The 16,735-nt window shown below is 41.9% G+C and overlaps 1 protein-coding gene across 9 annotated transcripts in view; it reads right to left on the bottom strand.

The window, feature by feature from the left end:
- The window catches only part of TPD52 (tumor protein D52), a 107,832-nt gene that overhangs the window by 25,632 nt on the left and 65,465 nt on the right, over positions 1–16,735 (bottom strand). For all 9 annotated transcript variants that reach the window (XM_077876474.1, XM_077876473.1, XM_077876466.1 and 6 more), the window contains exon 2: positions 2,712–2,827. In XM_077876474.1, the coding sequence (XP_077732600.1) occupies positions 2,712–2,827 (116 nt within the window). The remainder of the gene's footprint in view (positions 1–2,711; positions 2,828–16,735) is intronic.

Raw genomic sequence — 16,735 nt, 5'->3', positions numbered from 1 at the left:
GAGGGCTACCAACTTTAAAGAAATAAAAAGGACAAGGGCACCTCACTGGCCCAGTCAGTAGAGCTTTCAACTCAATCTCAGGGTCATGAATTCAAGCCCCATGTTTGGCATAGAGCCAGGAGAAGAGAAGCCAAGACTAGACATAGGATTATAAGAGAAAACTATGAACAACTGTATGCCAACAAACTTGATGACCTAGATGAAAGGGACAAATTCAAAAAAAAAAAAAAAAAGGGACAAATTCTTAGCAATTTACAAATTATTTAAACTGACCCAAGAAGAAACAGAAAAATCTGAAGAAACCTATCATATGTAAACAGATTAAATTAATTATCAAAAATCTCCCAACAAAGAAAAGTTCAAGACTTAGATGGCTTTATGGTGAATTATACCAAACATTCAAAGAATTAATGCCAGGGATCCCTGGGTGGCTCAGCGGTTTAGCGCCTGCCTTTGGCCCAGGGCGTGATCCTGGAGTCCCAGGATCGAGTCCCACGTCGGGCTCCCAGCATGGAGCCTGCTTCTCCCTCCTCCTGTATCTCTGCCTCTCTCTCTCTCTCTCTCTCTCTCTCTCTCTCTTTCTCTATGTCTATCATAAAATAAATATTTTAAAAAATAAAATAAAATAAATAAAGAATTAATGCCAATCCTTCTTAAACTCCTCCACAAAACAGAAGACCAAGGAAAACTTCCTAACTCATTCTAAGATGCTAGAATTACCCTAATACAAAAGCCAGACAAAAACATCACAAGAAAAGAAAATCGTAGGCCAATATCTCTCATGAATATAGATGCAAAAATACTCAACAAGGAAAAAATAAATAAATAAAAATTAAAATAAATAAGTAAATAAAAATTAAAAAAAAAAAAAACCTCAACAAGGGGTGCCTAGGTCGCTCAGTGGTTAAGCATCTGCCTTTGGCTCAGGTCAGGATCCCAGGGTCCTGGGATTGGAGTTCCACAGAGAGGAGTCTGCTTCTCCCTCTAGCCCTCCCCCTGCTCATGCTTGCTCTCTCGCTCTCCAATAAATAAATAAAATCTTAAAAAACTAAAGACACTATGAAGAAAGTGAAAAGACAACATACAGAATAGGAGAAAATACTTGCAAATCATATATCTGATAAGGGTCCAATATACAGAATACATAAAGAGCTCTTATATCTCAACAACAAAAAAACAAACAAAAAACAATTAAAAGAAAAACTGGGCAAAGAATTTGAATACACATTTGTCCAAAGAAGATAGACAAATGCTAATAGGCACATGAATGCTCCATATCATTGGTCATAAGGGAAATACAAAACTAATGACATACAACTTTACACTCACTAGGATGGCCATAATCCATAATCTTCCTTCGAAAGATCAAAAATAACAAATGTTGGCAAAGATGTAGACAAATTGCTGACTGGGATATAAAATGGTGTCCCTGCTGTGGGGAAATAGTTTGGCAGTTCCTCAAAAAAGTTAAACATGGGGAGGGCACTTGATGGGATGAGCACTGGGTGTTATACCATATGTTGGCAAATCGAATGCAAATTTTTTTAAAATGTAGGGGAAAAAAAGGTTAAACATGGAATTACATTTGATGCAGCAATTCCAGTTCTAGGTATATACCCAAAAGAACTAAACTTAGGTATTCAACAAGTACGTTTACACAAATGTTCCTAGCTCAGTATCTACAATGTGGAAACCACAAACAGATAAACAAAATATGGAAGATACATATAATGGAGTATCATTCAACCATAAAAAATAATAAAGCACCAGGGATGCCTGGGCTGTTCAGTTCGGCCCAATTTCGGTTCAGGTCACCATCTCAGGGTCGTGGGGTCAAGCCCGTGTCAGGCTCCACACTCAGCACAGAGTTTGCTTGTCCCTCTTCCCCCCACACGCCCCTCCCCCCCACTCATGCTTGTGTGCATACATGCATGTGTGCTCGCTCTCTCATAAATAAATAAATACATACATACATTCTTTTAGAAAAACAGTAAAGTGCCAATATATGCTGTAAGAATGAACCTCAAAAATACTATGCCAAGTGAAAGAAGCCACAAAGAAAAAGTACCATATTATATGATTCTGCTTAAATAAAATATCCAGAATAAGTAAATCCATAGAGATGAGACATAAAGCAGATTATTGTTGCCAGGGGATGAGGGAGGGGCGACTGATTGAGGATGCCAGTTTAATGAGTATAGGTCTCCCCTGGGTGTGATGGAAATGTTCTGAAACTACACAAAGATGACAGCTGCACAAGGCTGTGAATGTGCTAAATGCCATTGCATTGTGCACTTTTAAACAGTGAATTTTAAGACAGAGAGAGAGAGAGGGAGGGAGGGAAAGAAGGTTTAAAGTGCCTATACCCACAACACAGCAAAGGGGAGAACAGAGTCACTGATGCAGCTGAAAAGGCAAGTGTGTTAGACTCGGTGCAGCCCCTCAGGTGATCTCTAGCACTCCTCTTGCCTGGGTCCTCCTTCACATCCTACTTCTCGGACCCACATCACCCGTTATATACCTTTTTCCATATAAAAACCAACTGGTATCACGCTCCTCTATTTCTTCTCCCCCCCTCAAGACCTCTTGGACATAAATGCATGCTGCTTTCTCTCCCCTGGAACCGATGAGGAGATGTGACCATGTGCTTTAGAAATCTAAGTGACATTGTAAGGGCAAAGCGTGAAGTTCCAAAAGGAAGGCTTCTTTACCTTTGCAAGTTCTCTTCTTAGCTCTTCTTGCTCCTCCTCTGATAGGGTCTCTGTGGCACCAATTGTGGCAACAACATCTTCTCCTTCCTCGGGTACTGGGTCTGTTCTCAGCAGACCTTGTTGAGGATTAAAAAAAAAAAAAAAAAGTATGAAAACTAAATAAGATTCTCCCTTAGGCTCCTCTAACTGCCCCAGCGAGAATAAAACCAATTAGACTGGATCCACACATCAACTTTCTGTACCTTCAAATGACCTGGCTCTCCCAGGAAAGGACAAAAGAAAAGTCTGACCTACCGCTAAAAACCACCAAATTATACTCTGCCAAAAATGAATTTAGAATTCATATTTGCTTAGCTTCTGTCCCTTTGCTCAGTCACAATATAGTTACTCCAAAGCAGAAGAGTTAAGAGGCCAAGAATGGGCTCTTGGCAAGGCTTAAAATGCTAAGCTAGTAAATCAGCATGACTAGTAACTCACACTAACAGTGAAAGGGGTTTGTAAATGTCTCTAGCTTCCTCTGCTAATCAAATCCAGCACCTAACCTCAAGTCAAGAACTGAACAAACTCAAAGCCTACAGAAATTTTATTCCTCCCCCCAAAACAAGAAATTGTATTTCATTTCTTTCCATTGTTAGTGGAGATAGAAAACACCACCTTGTGGCTTTTAAAATAAATATATTAATATATATATTACATATATATCATCCAGATAACGTTTAAAAAGTCCTAATGTATACAGAAATGACCAACAGCAACACAGAAGTTTTCCATATTATTTAAGAACAATATGGCCACAGCCCCTCCCCTTGAATGAAGCCAACCACTATGGGTCTTTCAGGAAGAATGTGGTATTTCTCAAGTGGCCAAGGAGGCATCTGACCCTCTGCAATTCTCCCTTCTCTTCTGCCCAACCACCCATGCACAAGGCTAGGGTGAGAGGCCAGCAAGGCACCCCTACCCACAAACCTTGGGTGCAGAATTTAAGGTGGTACCAAAAAACTCAATATAAATAATATTTTCATGTAATATTTTTAGAAAAGTTAATTCAAAGAATCTATAACGAACAAAATATCACAATTTTCTTTTTAAAGATTTTATTTATTTATTCATGAGAGAGAGAGAGAGAGAGAGAGGCGCAGAGACACAGGCAGAGGGAGAAGCAGGCTCCATGCAGGGAGCCTGATGTGGAACTCGATCCCGGGTCTCCAGGATCACGCCCTGGGCTGAAGGCGGCGCTAAACCACCAGTCTGCCCCAAAATATCACAATTTTAAATAGACAGGCTCAGTATTGTTGACTTTTTCCTTCCACCTCAGCCTCCAAATTGGCTTTGCACAGTACCGTTCCTGATCTTGTCTTTATTTAAAAGTTTCGTATTTTGTTCATCATGATTTCATCTTAATTTTTTTGAATACTATGTTAACATATTATTGGTCTCGACTGCAGAGCATTTTGGTGCCCTATTAAATTTACAGCTAGGGGCACCTCGGTGGCTGAGTGGTTGAGCGTCTTGCCTTTGGCTCAGGTTGTGATCTCAGGGTCCTGGGATCGAGTTCCACATTGGGCTCCCTGCAGGGAGCCTGCTTCTCCCCCTACCGATGTCTCTGCCTCTCCCTGTGTGTCTCTCATGAATAAATAAAGAAAATCTTTTAAAAATTTTTTACAGCTAAGGCAGGTGGCTGCTGGCCCCCCTTGCCTTACCCTAGTCACAGTTCTGCCCATACATTCCTATATCACAGAGGTTTGGGTTTTCACAGTCTCCTCTGGCAACAGATTTTTTTTTGCGCAGGGAACCAGGGAAAAGTCTCCTCCTTTTCCTGCTCTTCGCCTCTTTCTGCCAGTGGGCATTACAGCAGACGCAGAGCCCCACCACCCCACACCCATTTCTGAGAAGAGCTAGTTCAGCCATAGCAGCAATGTGGCATCACGCCCAAATCAGGATGCCAGGCAGCAGATGACAGACTTCACGGGCAGGCAGAAAGGCAGGAGAGAGAATAAACCACGCTGTTCAACAAGCAGCCAGTGCCATGGCAAGCCTAAAAGAAGTATATGAATCAATGACACAATGTGTATGCACACTGTGGAAAAGGTACAGAGACACCCTTTACGGGGTCTGTTGCATATAAACTGCTAATGGCCCTTAATAATCATAACAGCAACAATCATGAGCATAACATGCCAAAACAGTGCCCACTCGAGGGGCGTTTACAGAACTGTAAAAGGAATAAAAGCAATACAAAGAAAACAACTAAAAAAAAAAAAAACCACAAACTGGAGCAGCAAACAAAATATGATTGAGTCTTCTAATGCACAGACAATACGTGACAGGTACAATCAGTAGATGAAAAAGGCCAATGAGTAATTGCTTCTGTAGGCCCCCTCTAAAATATCTTCAGGCTGCCCAAGTCATATTTCTGTGCTAGAAATCTGATCGTGTCACTCTCTAGTTTGCAATCCTCTAGTGGTTGGTTCCCTGTTGTTTTCAAGACAAAACTCAACCCCGTAGCTTAGCACGCAGGACTTACTGGACCCATCCCCTGCTATCTGTCATTGGAACCCTCATACTCCAACTCCAGCCAAATCAAACTACAGATAAGGTACGTACAGTCAGAAATCACTGAGGAGGGTCCATGTACACTTGCAAATTTATCCCCTATACCAGATTATGTGACAAGAGAGTCCAAGATTGAGGGTGGAAGGGGAGTATATAGTAGCAAGCACATAAGACAATATAGTCAGAACTACAACAGAGTTCATTATGAATACTCTTCATTTTTAAGGTTTTGTTCTAACTTTTCAAGTCTCCAACTAGAACAGGACTCAAAAAAATCTAACAAAACTCTGCTTTTTGTTGCTTTTTAGCAAGGGCTCTTTCATGTCTTTTAATAGTTTGCAAAACTGCTTAAGGGGAAAAAATGGAATATCTAACTACTAATAATGCTTTAGGCACAAATGCCCACTTCCAAAAAGAATCTAGGGGGGATTGATACTATTCAAGTATTTAGTTAGGCTAGCAGAGAAAATAAATGTCTCAGAAAAGGGGGTCATGTAGTTGTCCACAGTTGGCTCGGACCTTGAGATTTTATATTAGGAATCATTAGTAACATAGGAATTACAGGTTCTGCTTTTTCCATATTAGCCTGTAGGTGGCAGCAAATTATCAACATTACAATTTTAAGGTGTGGTTTGTTTTAGGGTAATCAGACTGGGGGGGGATGGAAAATGAAGAATACAAAGGGAGAACAGAAAGGTAGATGTCAAAATCACTGGCAAAACATGACAATCATGACTTAGGATAATTATTAATAACCACAGCCACCCCCTCAGAGTGCATTCCGTATATATTCAAATCTAAACTAAGTAGTCCAAATATATTACATCATTTGTGTACAACACTGCTATGATGCAGGGATCCCCATCCCCATTTCCAGAGGGGAAGACAAGCTTAGAGGTTAAGCAACTTGCCCATGGCAGCACCTGAATCCATGGTGGGGTTACAATTCTGAACCTCAACAGCTTGATGTGAAAGTATATGCTTAAAATCACTGATTTCTATAATACAAATGAAGAAAAGAGCAGGGAGCTGAAGCTCAAACTTGTAGGATATCTAGAAGCAATAATAAAGACCCTGTACAAAGGAAATGAACCTGACCAACCAGATCAAAAGCAATCTTCTTCATTTCCAAATGTACAATTTCTCCAAACCTGGAGCCTTACAAGTTTTTCTAAGTATTATCCAATTTCCCATATGTTCAGTAAGAGTGCAATATTTATTGTAGAGGCAGAGTCTGGCTTTGGGGAGAAAAAAAAATTAACTTCTCATTCACAACACAAGTTGGGAAACGGGAGCATTTTAACATATAATTCCTTAAAACTATAAATACTCCCAAAAACAATTCTTATTCAATCATTAATTTTAATGTTTCTCCTCAGAATCTGATGGGAAACCATTTTTATTGTTTTTAAAGATTTTATTTATTTATTCATGAGAGGCACAGAGACAGAGAGAGGCAGAGACACAGGCGGAGGGAGAAGCAGGCTCCACGGAGGGAGCCCGATGTGGGACTGACTCAATCCCAGGTCTCCAGGATCACACCCTGGGCCGAAGGCGGCACTAAACCACTGAGCCACCAGGGCTGCCCTGAGAAACCATTTTTAAAAGATGACAAAGAAGGACAAAATATGATTGATATTTGTTGAGATCTAATACACCAACCAGGGAGATTCACATTACCTCATTTTTGAAAAAACATCTTATAACCAACACCTGATGAAAGGAGGATTATTTATTTCCACTGGGAAAGTGAGACCCTCTGCGGTCATTTGCCCAGAATCACAGGTGAGATTAAAATGTGGGTTTATCTGACTCCAAACTCTTGCTCTTTCACGTACACTTTTTCTTAGAGAAATTCCAATGAGCAGGGAGGACAAAGGTCACAGAAGCCACGACGGGCAAGCAGTAGGCAGAGGGCTGGAGCCTTCTACACAGGGACTTCCAACTTCCCCCAGGGTGGAAGAGCACATGTGGATCCTCAGCTGAAGTCACAGGTACCATTATCCAGCCCAAGCGACTAAAAATTGGGGATAATTTGTTCCTTCTGGTTATTACTATTCTGGCCACCTCCTTCATTCCTGTAGCTGTGCAAACAGATAGTCCACCTGCCTCCCCTCCGAGGAGTTATGGAGCAGAGAGAGCTGGGAGCCCATTGGCAGGCCAACGGTCGGGCACCCAGGTGAGAGTCCCACTGTCAAGAGTGGGCAACAGGGAAGAGGAACAGAGACCAGGAGGACCATGCTCCCTCAATCAGAGACCAGGAGACCATGCCCCCTCAATCCGAGGACACAATTAAATTCTGAACTTGAGATGCACTGAACAGCCAACCAGTTAAGCGGTCCTTATGGCATAGCAGTTTATCACTGGTAAACATGCTCCAAAACTTGCAAAATGGGTGTCAGGGGCTTAGAAAATCACACACTTCTCCTTCAGCAAAGTCTGCATCACAAACATTACATGCTGAGAAAAATAAAGCAAGACATGGATTATTGCCAGGTGAAAAGCAATTCTGGTTAAGTTAGATAATGCATTTGAAGATGTTTCTGGAGGTAAACTTGGTTTTACTCTAAAAAATAAGCACAGGAGTGTTACGGTCAACATGTATGTCTGAGTAAATCAAAAAGGATGTCAATAAGCATTAAAAATTTTTTATTTTTGTTAATCTTTTTTTAAAAGATTTTTTATTTATTTATTCATGACAGACACACACGGGGGGGGGGGGGCAGAGACACAAGCAGAGGGAGAGGGAGAAGCAGGCTCCATGCAGGGAGCCCGACGTGGGACTCGATCCCGGGTCTCCAGGATCACACCCCGGGCTGAAGACGGCGCTAAGCCACTGAGCCACCAGAGCTGCCCTGCATTAAAAACAATTTTAAAGCAGTGTCTTTAGTCTTTTAACTTGCAGCAATTTTCCCCCTTCCTCAACAAATCCTATAGTGGTACATCCTAACATCCATGGTGTCTTGGAAGAAATGAAGTATGATACTCCACACTCCTGAGAACTTGTTAGCAACTTGAGGAAAACGAAGTGCTTAGGTGTCTGGCTTTAGTGGAAATGTGTGTGATGAACAAGCATGACAGGGAAGAGCAAAGATCAATGGAAAAAGAGTTCAGCCTTGAACATGTCTCTAGGTGCACACTATAAAGTCCTGATGTCACAGCCGTATCTTTTCATTTCAGTGCTCACGGTGCCAAGAACAGAGCAAATGTTAATGCTTTATTTGAACTGACTGGTTAAAGATTTATTCAAATCAAGTTCTCTTTACGTTCCCATGCATACCCATCTATTTGACAAATACTGCCAAAAATGTCAACCAGGTATTTTTTTAAAATACAAATTTTGAACCTACAATTAAAATTAAACCATGATTAAGAGTTTGGTGAGTATCTTTCTGCTCAAGTGCTATGGAGGCAGCCCATGCCACCCCATATTGGAGCACCTACCCAAACATTTCCCTTTGGTTCACCTTTGACCTTTGACTCAATTAAGACCAACTGCTTCTCCTCAAGACCTTCTACAACTATCATTTAAAAACTCCTTAGCCATTTTTTTAATAATTTCAGATCTGAGAAATTTTGCATCATTTTATTTAAACATTTTATTAAGTAAGATGAGGAAATGGGGCAGAGATTTTTTTTTAAAGAGTAGATAAAGCAGGAACTTTGAAATTAGATGGTTCTGTAGGTTGACTTGTGTCCCCCAAAAAGACACATTTCATTTCCTAACACCCAGGACCCACAAATGTGTTTTTGTTTGGAAACGGGTTTTTGCAAATATAGTCAAGATGAAATCACAGTATATCAGGGTGGGCCATAACCCAATGTGTCCTTATAAGAAGAAGGAAATCTAGACACAGAAACCCAGAGCAAACAACATGGAAATATATGAGCCCATAGAGGCCCAGGGACAACTCCACATGATAATAGAGGCAGACTGGAGGGATATAGCTGCAAGCCACAGAATGCCAGGACTGCCAGCAACTGCCAGAAGCTAGAATGAGGCAAGGAAGAATTTCCCTACAGAGGGAGCATGGCCCCACTGACACCTTCATTTTGGATTTCTAACCTCCAGAACAGAGATAGAACACATTTCTCTTAAGTCACTCTATTTGGGGCACTTTATTATGGCAGCCCTAGGAAGCTGAGCCCTCAAAAAACCCCTTGCATATTTAAAAAACAACACAAAATACCACCTGCCTCTCCAGAGTTTTCTAAGAACACTTTAAAGGATTATGAACATGGAGAGCGGGCACATGTTAGATGTTCAGTAGGGATGTACTACTGCCCCACTTCTCCATGTGCTACAAGTCTTCCCAGTTACTTCCTATCTCCTCACACATGAAGCATGGCTCACAGGTCCCCTCATTCCCCATCTCTCTTCAACCCCATCACCTGGCATCTGCCTCTCCTCTGCATCCTCAACATGACAGCTGTCAATCGCGATGTCATTTGATGTCTCCAAGGCATCAGCACTGAACCTTGGTCTGGAATCTCCGTTCCTGTGTTATCTCCCCATCCAATCGCCCCAGATTTGTCTTACATCTGAGATATGGCTTCATCTCACTCCCCCAGGCATCTCCTTCATGCCTCCCCTCCAAACCTACCACTCTTGCCTTGATTCAGGCTCTCACGATGCCTTGCTCAGATTCTTGCCCCTAAAGCTCCCTGATGGTGTCCGTCCCTCCAATCCATTCACCACCCTGCCATCAGAGTAAGCTTCTAATGTAGGACTCTGACCATGGCACTCCCTTGTCTTAAATCCCTCCAGGGCTTCCCACCTCTTATTTCTCTGGACAATCTAGGGCAATCTTGCTCTGGACAATCTTGACAATCTGACAATACCCACCCAACACACTCACTACCTTTCCCAACCTGCAGTCCCTATGAAGACATGCTTTTTTTTTTTTTTTTTTTAAAGCAACATATTAACTCAAAAAGTAAAACTGCCTCCCCTACGTTTTTTGCCCATTTTTATGGTAAAATATGCAAAATAAAAGTTGCCATCCTAATCCATTTTTAAGCATACAATTCAGTGGCACAAACAACATTCACAATGTTGTACAACAACTTCCACTGTCTCAAAACACACACACACACACAACTTCCACTGTCTCTTTCCCAAATCATGTTCTTTTTTTTTTTTAAAAAAAACATGTTTGCACATCTTATTTTCACTTCTGGAAACCCCCTCCTTATTTCCAAGTCATATTCACTTCAATAAATCAGTTTTAAGTGTCTCCTGTTCTTGTAAGCTTTCCCTGGATCCTGTGTCCAGGTTCCGCTCTGGGTACAACATGCTATAATGTCTACTGCACTTAGGACACAGCCTGATGGGCTGGGCAACATTTGACCTCAGCACTGTGCTCCAGTCCTGCATCTTCAGCCCAGCATTGTATCTGGTACACAGACACTCATTAGCATGCTCCAAATAAATAAATTACACGAAGGTACACAGTTGAGTTAGAGATAAGAACTCGGTGTCCCTACGCTGTCATTGTATCTTGAGATTTTTATTTTTTTTAAAAAGATTTGTATTTATTTATTCATGAGAGACACAGAGAGAGAGAGGCAGAGACACAGGCTGAGAGAAGCAGGCTCCATGCAGGGAGCCCGACGTGGGACTCGATCCCGGGGCCCCAGGATTGCTCCCTGGGCCGAAGGCAAGGTGCCAAACTGCTGAGCCACCCAGGCGTCCCAAGATTTTTATTTTATACCTCATTCTTATTTCACTGCTTCACCTACACAAGGCTTTCTATTTAAAGCAGACATAATTTTTTTTAATTTTTTAAATAAAATAAAACACATGAAATGTCATTCTCTAAAGAAATACAACTTCTGTCTCACACATAATCTATACCAAGATTGTTACATCTGGAGGTCATATACCTTCACTATTACAGGCAAAGTGTGTTCACAGCCAAACGCACCATACCTTTATGGGGGGGGGGGGGGAGCACAAGTGATATTACAGAGGGAAAAATATGATGTCAGCTGCTCCCAAGATACACACTTAGAAGAGAAGAAGATGCAGAGGAAGTAAGCTGAGATATTTGCTTACTTAGTTAACATGAGGACTACACAAGAGCCCTAGAAGCTTCTCTACGAAATTAAACTGTATACACGGGATACCTGGATATCCAGCTCAGTTGGCTAAGCATCTGCCTTCAACTCAAGTTGCGATCCAGGGTCCTAGGATCGAGTCCCGCATGGGATACCCTGCTCCATGGGGAGCCTGCTTCTTCCTCTTTCTCTGCCTCTCACTGTCTCTCATAAATAAATAAATAAAATCTTCAAAAAAATAAATAAAAGGGCACCTAGGTGGCTCAGTAGGTTAAGCATCTGCCTTTGGCTAAGGTCATGATCTCAGGGTCCTGGGATTGAGCACCACATGGGGCTCCCCACTCAGTGAGGGAGTCTGCTTCTCCCTCTCCCTCTGCCCCCTCTCTCATTCTGCTCTCTCTCCCAAATAAATAAATAAATAAATAAATAAATAAATAAATAAATAAATAAATCTGGAGGTTTTTATTTATATGGACGTATATACCTTCTTTACACAGCCTTTAAAGAGGCTACAAAGGCTTTAGGACCAAGGTAGGAATAAGAAATTTTAGTTTCTAAGGGTTGTTTTACATAAGCACAAGCAAGAATAAATAAATATATGCCTTTTAAAAAAAAAAAAAAACCTAGGGACACAAAAAGAGATACAACGCACAGTTCAAAATGTCTTTAGTGGTACTATCCAAAAAGATCACAATACAAAGATATTTTCCCTGTTAGAAGTCTGTGCAGAGAAGACTCCGCTCTCTGGGTCTTCTCTGTTCCAAATGTAATAAAATACCAGCAGAGGCAGGAGGAATATTTGGAAGTCCTCACAACAAAGTCAGATCCTAAACAAGCAAGACCCTTCTCTCTCGTAAGAAACCCTAAACACAGGGGCACCTGGGTGGCTCAGCGGTTGAGTGTCTGCCTTCGGCTCAGGGTGTGATCCTGGGGTCCTGGGATCGAGTTCTGCATCGGGCTCCCCACAGCTTCTCCCTCTGCCTGAGTCTCCACCTCTGTGTGTCTCTCATGAATAAATAAAATCTTTAAAAAAAGAAAAGAAAAGAAAAGAAAAGAAAAGAAAAGAAAAGAAAAGAAAAGGAAAGAAAGAAAGAAAGAAAGAAAGAAAGAAAGAAAGAAAGAAAGAAAGAAAGAAAGAAAGAAAGAAAACCCCTAAACACAAAAGATCTATTTAACACAGGGCTTCTCAAGCATAGCACAAGGGGGCATTTCGAGCAGTAGCACTGTGGTTGGGGCTGTCCTGTGCATCACCCCATGTGGCATGCAGGCATTCACCCACTTGACGTCCCCAAAGATAAGTGCTGTTGTGACAACCAGAATCATCTCAAAATTGGCTCTAGGCATGGCCAGAAGGCCTGCAGGCGGGGGGGGGGGGGGGGGGGGGGGGGGGGGGGGGACTGCCGTAGGTTGAAAACTACTGACTTAATGCAAGGGAGTACCTGCTATTTGACACAGATTATCTTCAGAAGAAAGCAATTCAGAAGCACAGGCCATGAAAACGCTGTATTTCTTAAGGATATAACCTTTCCATATTTGCCGGTGGTGATACAGTACAAGAGTAGGAGAGAAAAATGAGTCTACTAATTGTCATTGGGGCAGCAAGGAACAAAAAGCTGAGGAACCTTGACCCACTCCATCTGGGGAAAGAACCAGAACCAAAAAAAAAAAAAAAAAAAAGAACCAGAACCCAAGAGATGAACTGGGCAGTATCAGGGCCACTGAAGAGGACTGGAAGTGGGTTGAGGAGGGGAGGCAGGCAGCTCTCAGGCCAGAAGGGAAAAGAGAGCTGGGACCCAGATGGGCAGAGAGGGCTCTGAAAGCAGAGCCCTGGTCAGAGGTCAACTTGCAACCCAAAAAGGTCACCCTCCCAAAACCTCACAGAAAGAGTGGAGGAGGAAGGAAAGATCACTAAGGTAGAACACATCAGTATTTTCAAATGCTTTACTCACCTCCTCCAGAAATTCCTAAACTGACCCTTAAGTCTCTTTCATCTTAAAAAAAAGAGGGGGAGGGATCTTCAGGTGATTACTTCAGAACCATCTGTTCTCCCAACCCCAATCAAGTGTAAAATGAGTAACTAGGACAACTCAACAAAAGACAGATCAAAGGTCAGCCATGGAGCAATGTAGGGGTCCCCAGGGAGGGTGTCATTTCCATTCTTAAATTTCCTCTGTAGGAATAAGTTCTTCATAACTTCAATTCTGCTCTGATTTTTACTTTGTAAACCACGTTATCTGCTCTTGAAGACCTTCACAAGTAATTACACGTAACTTTCAAGAAGTAATAATGACTTCCCTAAAAAGAAGTGAGAATGACACAGAGTAGAAACCAAAAAGGTAATAAGACAGATAGGAAAAGAAGGACTCTGAGCTAAGGAATTCTAGTTTGGTTTTAGAGTTTCAAATATGACAGCATAAAACTAAAATGTCAGATGTTTAAATGGCTCCTACTCCTATTTCCTGAAGTCACTAGAAATAACCAAAGGTGTTTCATACAACGGGGCTGCGTCTTTCTGTAATTAAAAAAAAAAAAAAATTAAGAGGAAGAGTGGTTCTACATAAAAAGGACTTGGGAAATTATCTTTGTAGGTGTTCACTGAAGGGATGAGAAAATGCAGCACAGGACACTAGCGAGAGAGAGAGACGGCTGTGCTGACCATCAAGTGCAAAAACCAATGGAGTCCATGTCAAAGTAGGGCATAAGCAATCAACACGCTACCCCCCATGGTAAAGTCCTTGATGGACGAGAGCTTACACCTGGAATGATTAACCTGTTCTATAATATCCATCACCAAAGATGCCAAAAGAATGAGATCAAGAAGTAAAAAAACACTAGCTTGGCGGCAGAGGGATGAGTGTGAGACCCAATGGGGGCTGAGCTTTGTGATTTGGGGCTTTACAACACCTCTCTTGGCCTCAGGTCGTAGGGAAGAACAGTGATCAAAAAAGACTCACATCCCTAATGGAACTTACATTCCAGATTCTGAAAATTAGAAGTCAGTTTTTCAAACCATGGACTGTGAAAATCCATTTAGCAGTACCAAACGAGCATTTTAAAAAGAACAAATGGAATGATATATCAGAATACACCATGAATAGTAAAGATACGTTCTGTTTTCACAGAATCCTGCCTCAATGATTGTTATTTGTATTGATGAGGGTTGTGGGTCAAGACATATAAGGTATTCTGAATGTGGGTTGGTTATACCAAAGCACTTAAAAAAACCCTAATAGAAGACCTCTCTTTGTCCTAGCCACAGGCCTTCATCCTATCCTTCACTCAGACTGCTTCTTAGGGACATTCTGCCCATAGATTCAATCCCATTACTCGCCCATTTGCCCCACGATGGCCTGGATAAATATCAAAGAGTATGTTTTTCAGATCAGTGCTCCCAATCTTTCTGAGTAGGATTCCTTTTAACACCAGTCCCTTTTGTACACTACTTGTCTGCTGATTAAGGAAATGCACAGTGGGGCTGCCTGGATGGCTCAGTGGGTTAGGCAGCCGCCTCTTGATTTCGGCTCAGGTCATGATCTCAGGGTCATGAGACTGAGCCTGTGTTGAGCTCTGCACTTAGCATGGAGTCTGCTTAGAATTTTCCTCTCCCTCTGTGCACCCCCCCACCCCCAATGCTCACATGTGCACTCTCGCTCTCAAATAAATAAATAAATCTTTAAAAGAAAAAGAAAATGCCCAGTGACCAAAAGCCACATGAACTTTTAAATGTAATTAGAATGTATCTGTCCTGAGAGCTCCTACTGAGAAATACAAGGAGTACAATTGCACCCAAGACACAGCATTCCTTCCATCTATGCCCCATGCTTGATGTTCAAACAGACTTGCAGGCTTCTTATGCCCTGAGGGGTCCCAGGCACAGGGACTACTGATGACTGTTCTAGATCCTTTTATTTGGATATTTCAGAATCACCATGTTCTTACTAAATGACTGCTTAGGGTGGTTTCTGTTTGTTTTAACGCTCTCTCCCCCTCCTTTTTTCCAATGAAGGCAAACTACTGAACTGGAACTCTAGTGGGTACATGAGTTTGTTTTTAGTTTTTATTGTTCACTTGTCTCTCTTTTTTTTTTTTTTCCCAATAAATTTGTTTTTAAATATCATGAGCCCAGACTCCTACACATTGCTGCTAGGATTTGGAAAGATAATTGTTCAAAATTTGCCTCGAGACATATTCAAACTTCCCCACTGCTTTATTTTTAATAGAAAACATCCAAAGGCAGCAATTATTGCAACTGGGAAAAGTGAAAGGAGGTGAAGAGAGAACTAAAGCCAGGTAAATCCTCCCACAAATCTCACACTCCCACACACACTGATCACCAAGATCTGCGTGAAGTCACATAACTTCAGCTGCTACTTCCCCGACCTTTGTCGGGCTTTACTCTGCCATCGAGCTTCAACTCCCTACCGTGTGTTGTTTTTGAAGCATTTCCTATATGGAGGATTTAGAAGTTACGATGGATGGTGCCATCCTGTTAGGGGCCAGGCATAGGGGAGATCCCCTATATTAATAGAGGCCCAAGGTGGGCCCCGGAGATGGGGGAAGGGAAGCAGCCTGACACCCCAGGCAGACATCTAACGGCAGCCTCCCAGTCTCCATTTCTAGAAACCAGTTCTAACCTGTTATTGTCAACGGTTGTTCCCTGCCTGGAAATCCCAACTACACCTCAAAGCTGGCTGTGGCTGCAACCAACGGGTTGGAGTAACGTTGCTTCAGTAAGCTCTCTGCTCTCAGCAAGTATACAACCAAAAATACTCACACCTAAGTACCCACTTTGTAAACTTAAAAAAAGCAAAATGTGACCAATCATTAACAAGGAAAAAATTAACTTTGAGGAAAATCTGCTTACTTCTCTGGCAAGTTACAGAGGAAGTCATCTAGGGGTCTCCAAGCCTTAGCTGTAAAATAAGCTAAAATGGCCTGATGTGCAAGGGCTGCTTCCAGACCCGTGCTGCCTCGTGCCCATAACCTAAGCCTCTCCCTGCTGGTACCTGGCATCGTGCTGCCATCTGAGAAGGAATGACTGCTGCCCAAGGGACAGCAACGCTGAATTCTTCTTTTTTTTTTTAAAAAAAAAAAAAGTCTCTTGCCTGTGTATTTCTGCATGTTAGTCTCTGTATTCCAAAACAAAATCCTGGATGTCCACAAGCAGGGCCTTAAATGAAGTCAAGGCTTCAGATATTTCAGCCTCATTTGAACAAAGACAAAATCAGGGGTGGCTCTTAAAAAATTACATGTAGATGGCCACAAGCAAAGACCTTCAGATTCTCCCTTTTTTTGTTATTTATCAGCTCAATGAACTCAAAGTGATCAGAGGAACTCTAGCGTTCATATAAATAGTACCACTTTTAAAATCTAAGTTCCTGGGGCTTGGGTGGCTCTGCAAGTCGACCTGG

The sequence above is a fragment of the Canis aureus genome, chromosome 28 (assembly GCF_053574225.1).
Source record: "Canis aureus isolate CA01 chromosome 28, VMU_Caureus_v.1.0, whole genome shotgun sequence".
NCBI lineage: Eukaryota > Metazoa > Chordata > Mammalia > Carnivora > Canidae > Canis > Canis aureus.
This window is presented reverse-complemented; position numbering and strand designations above follow the sequence as displayed.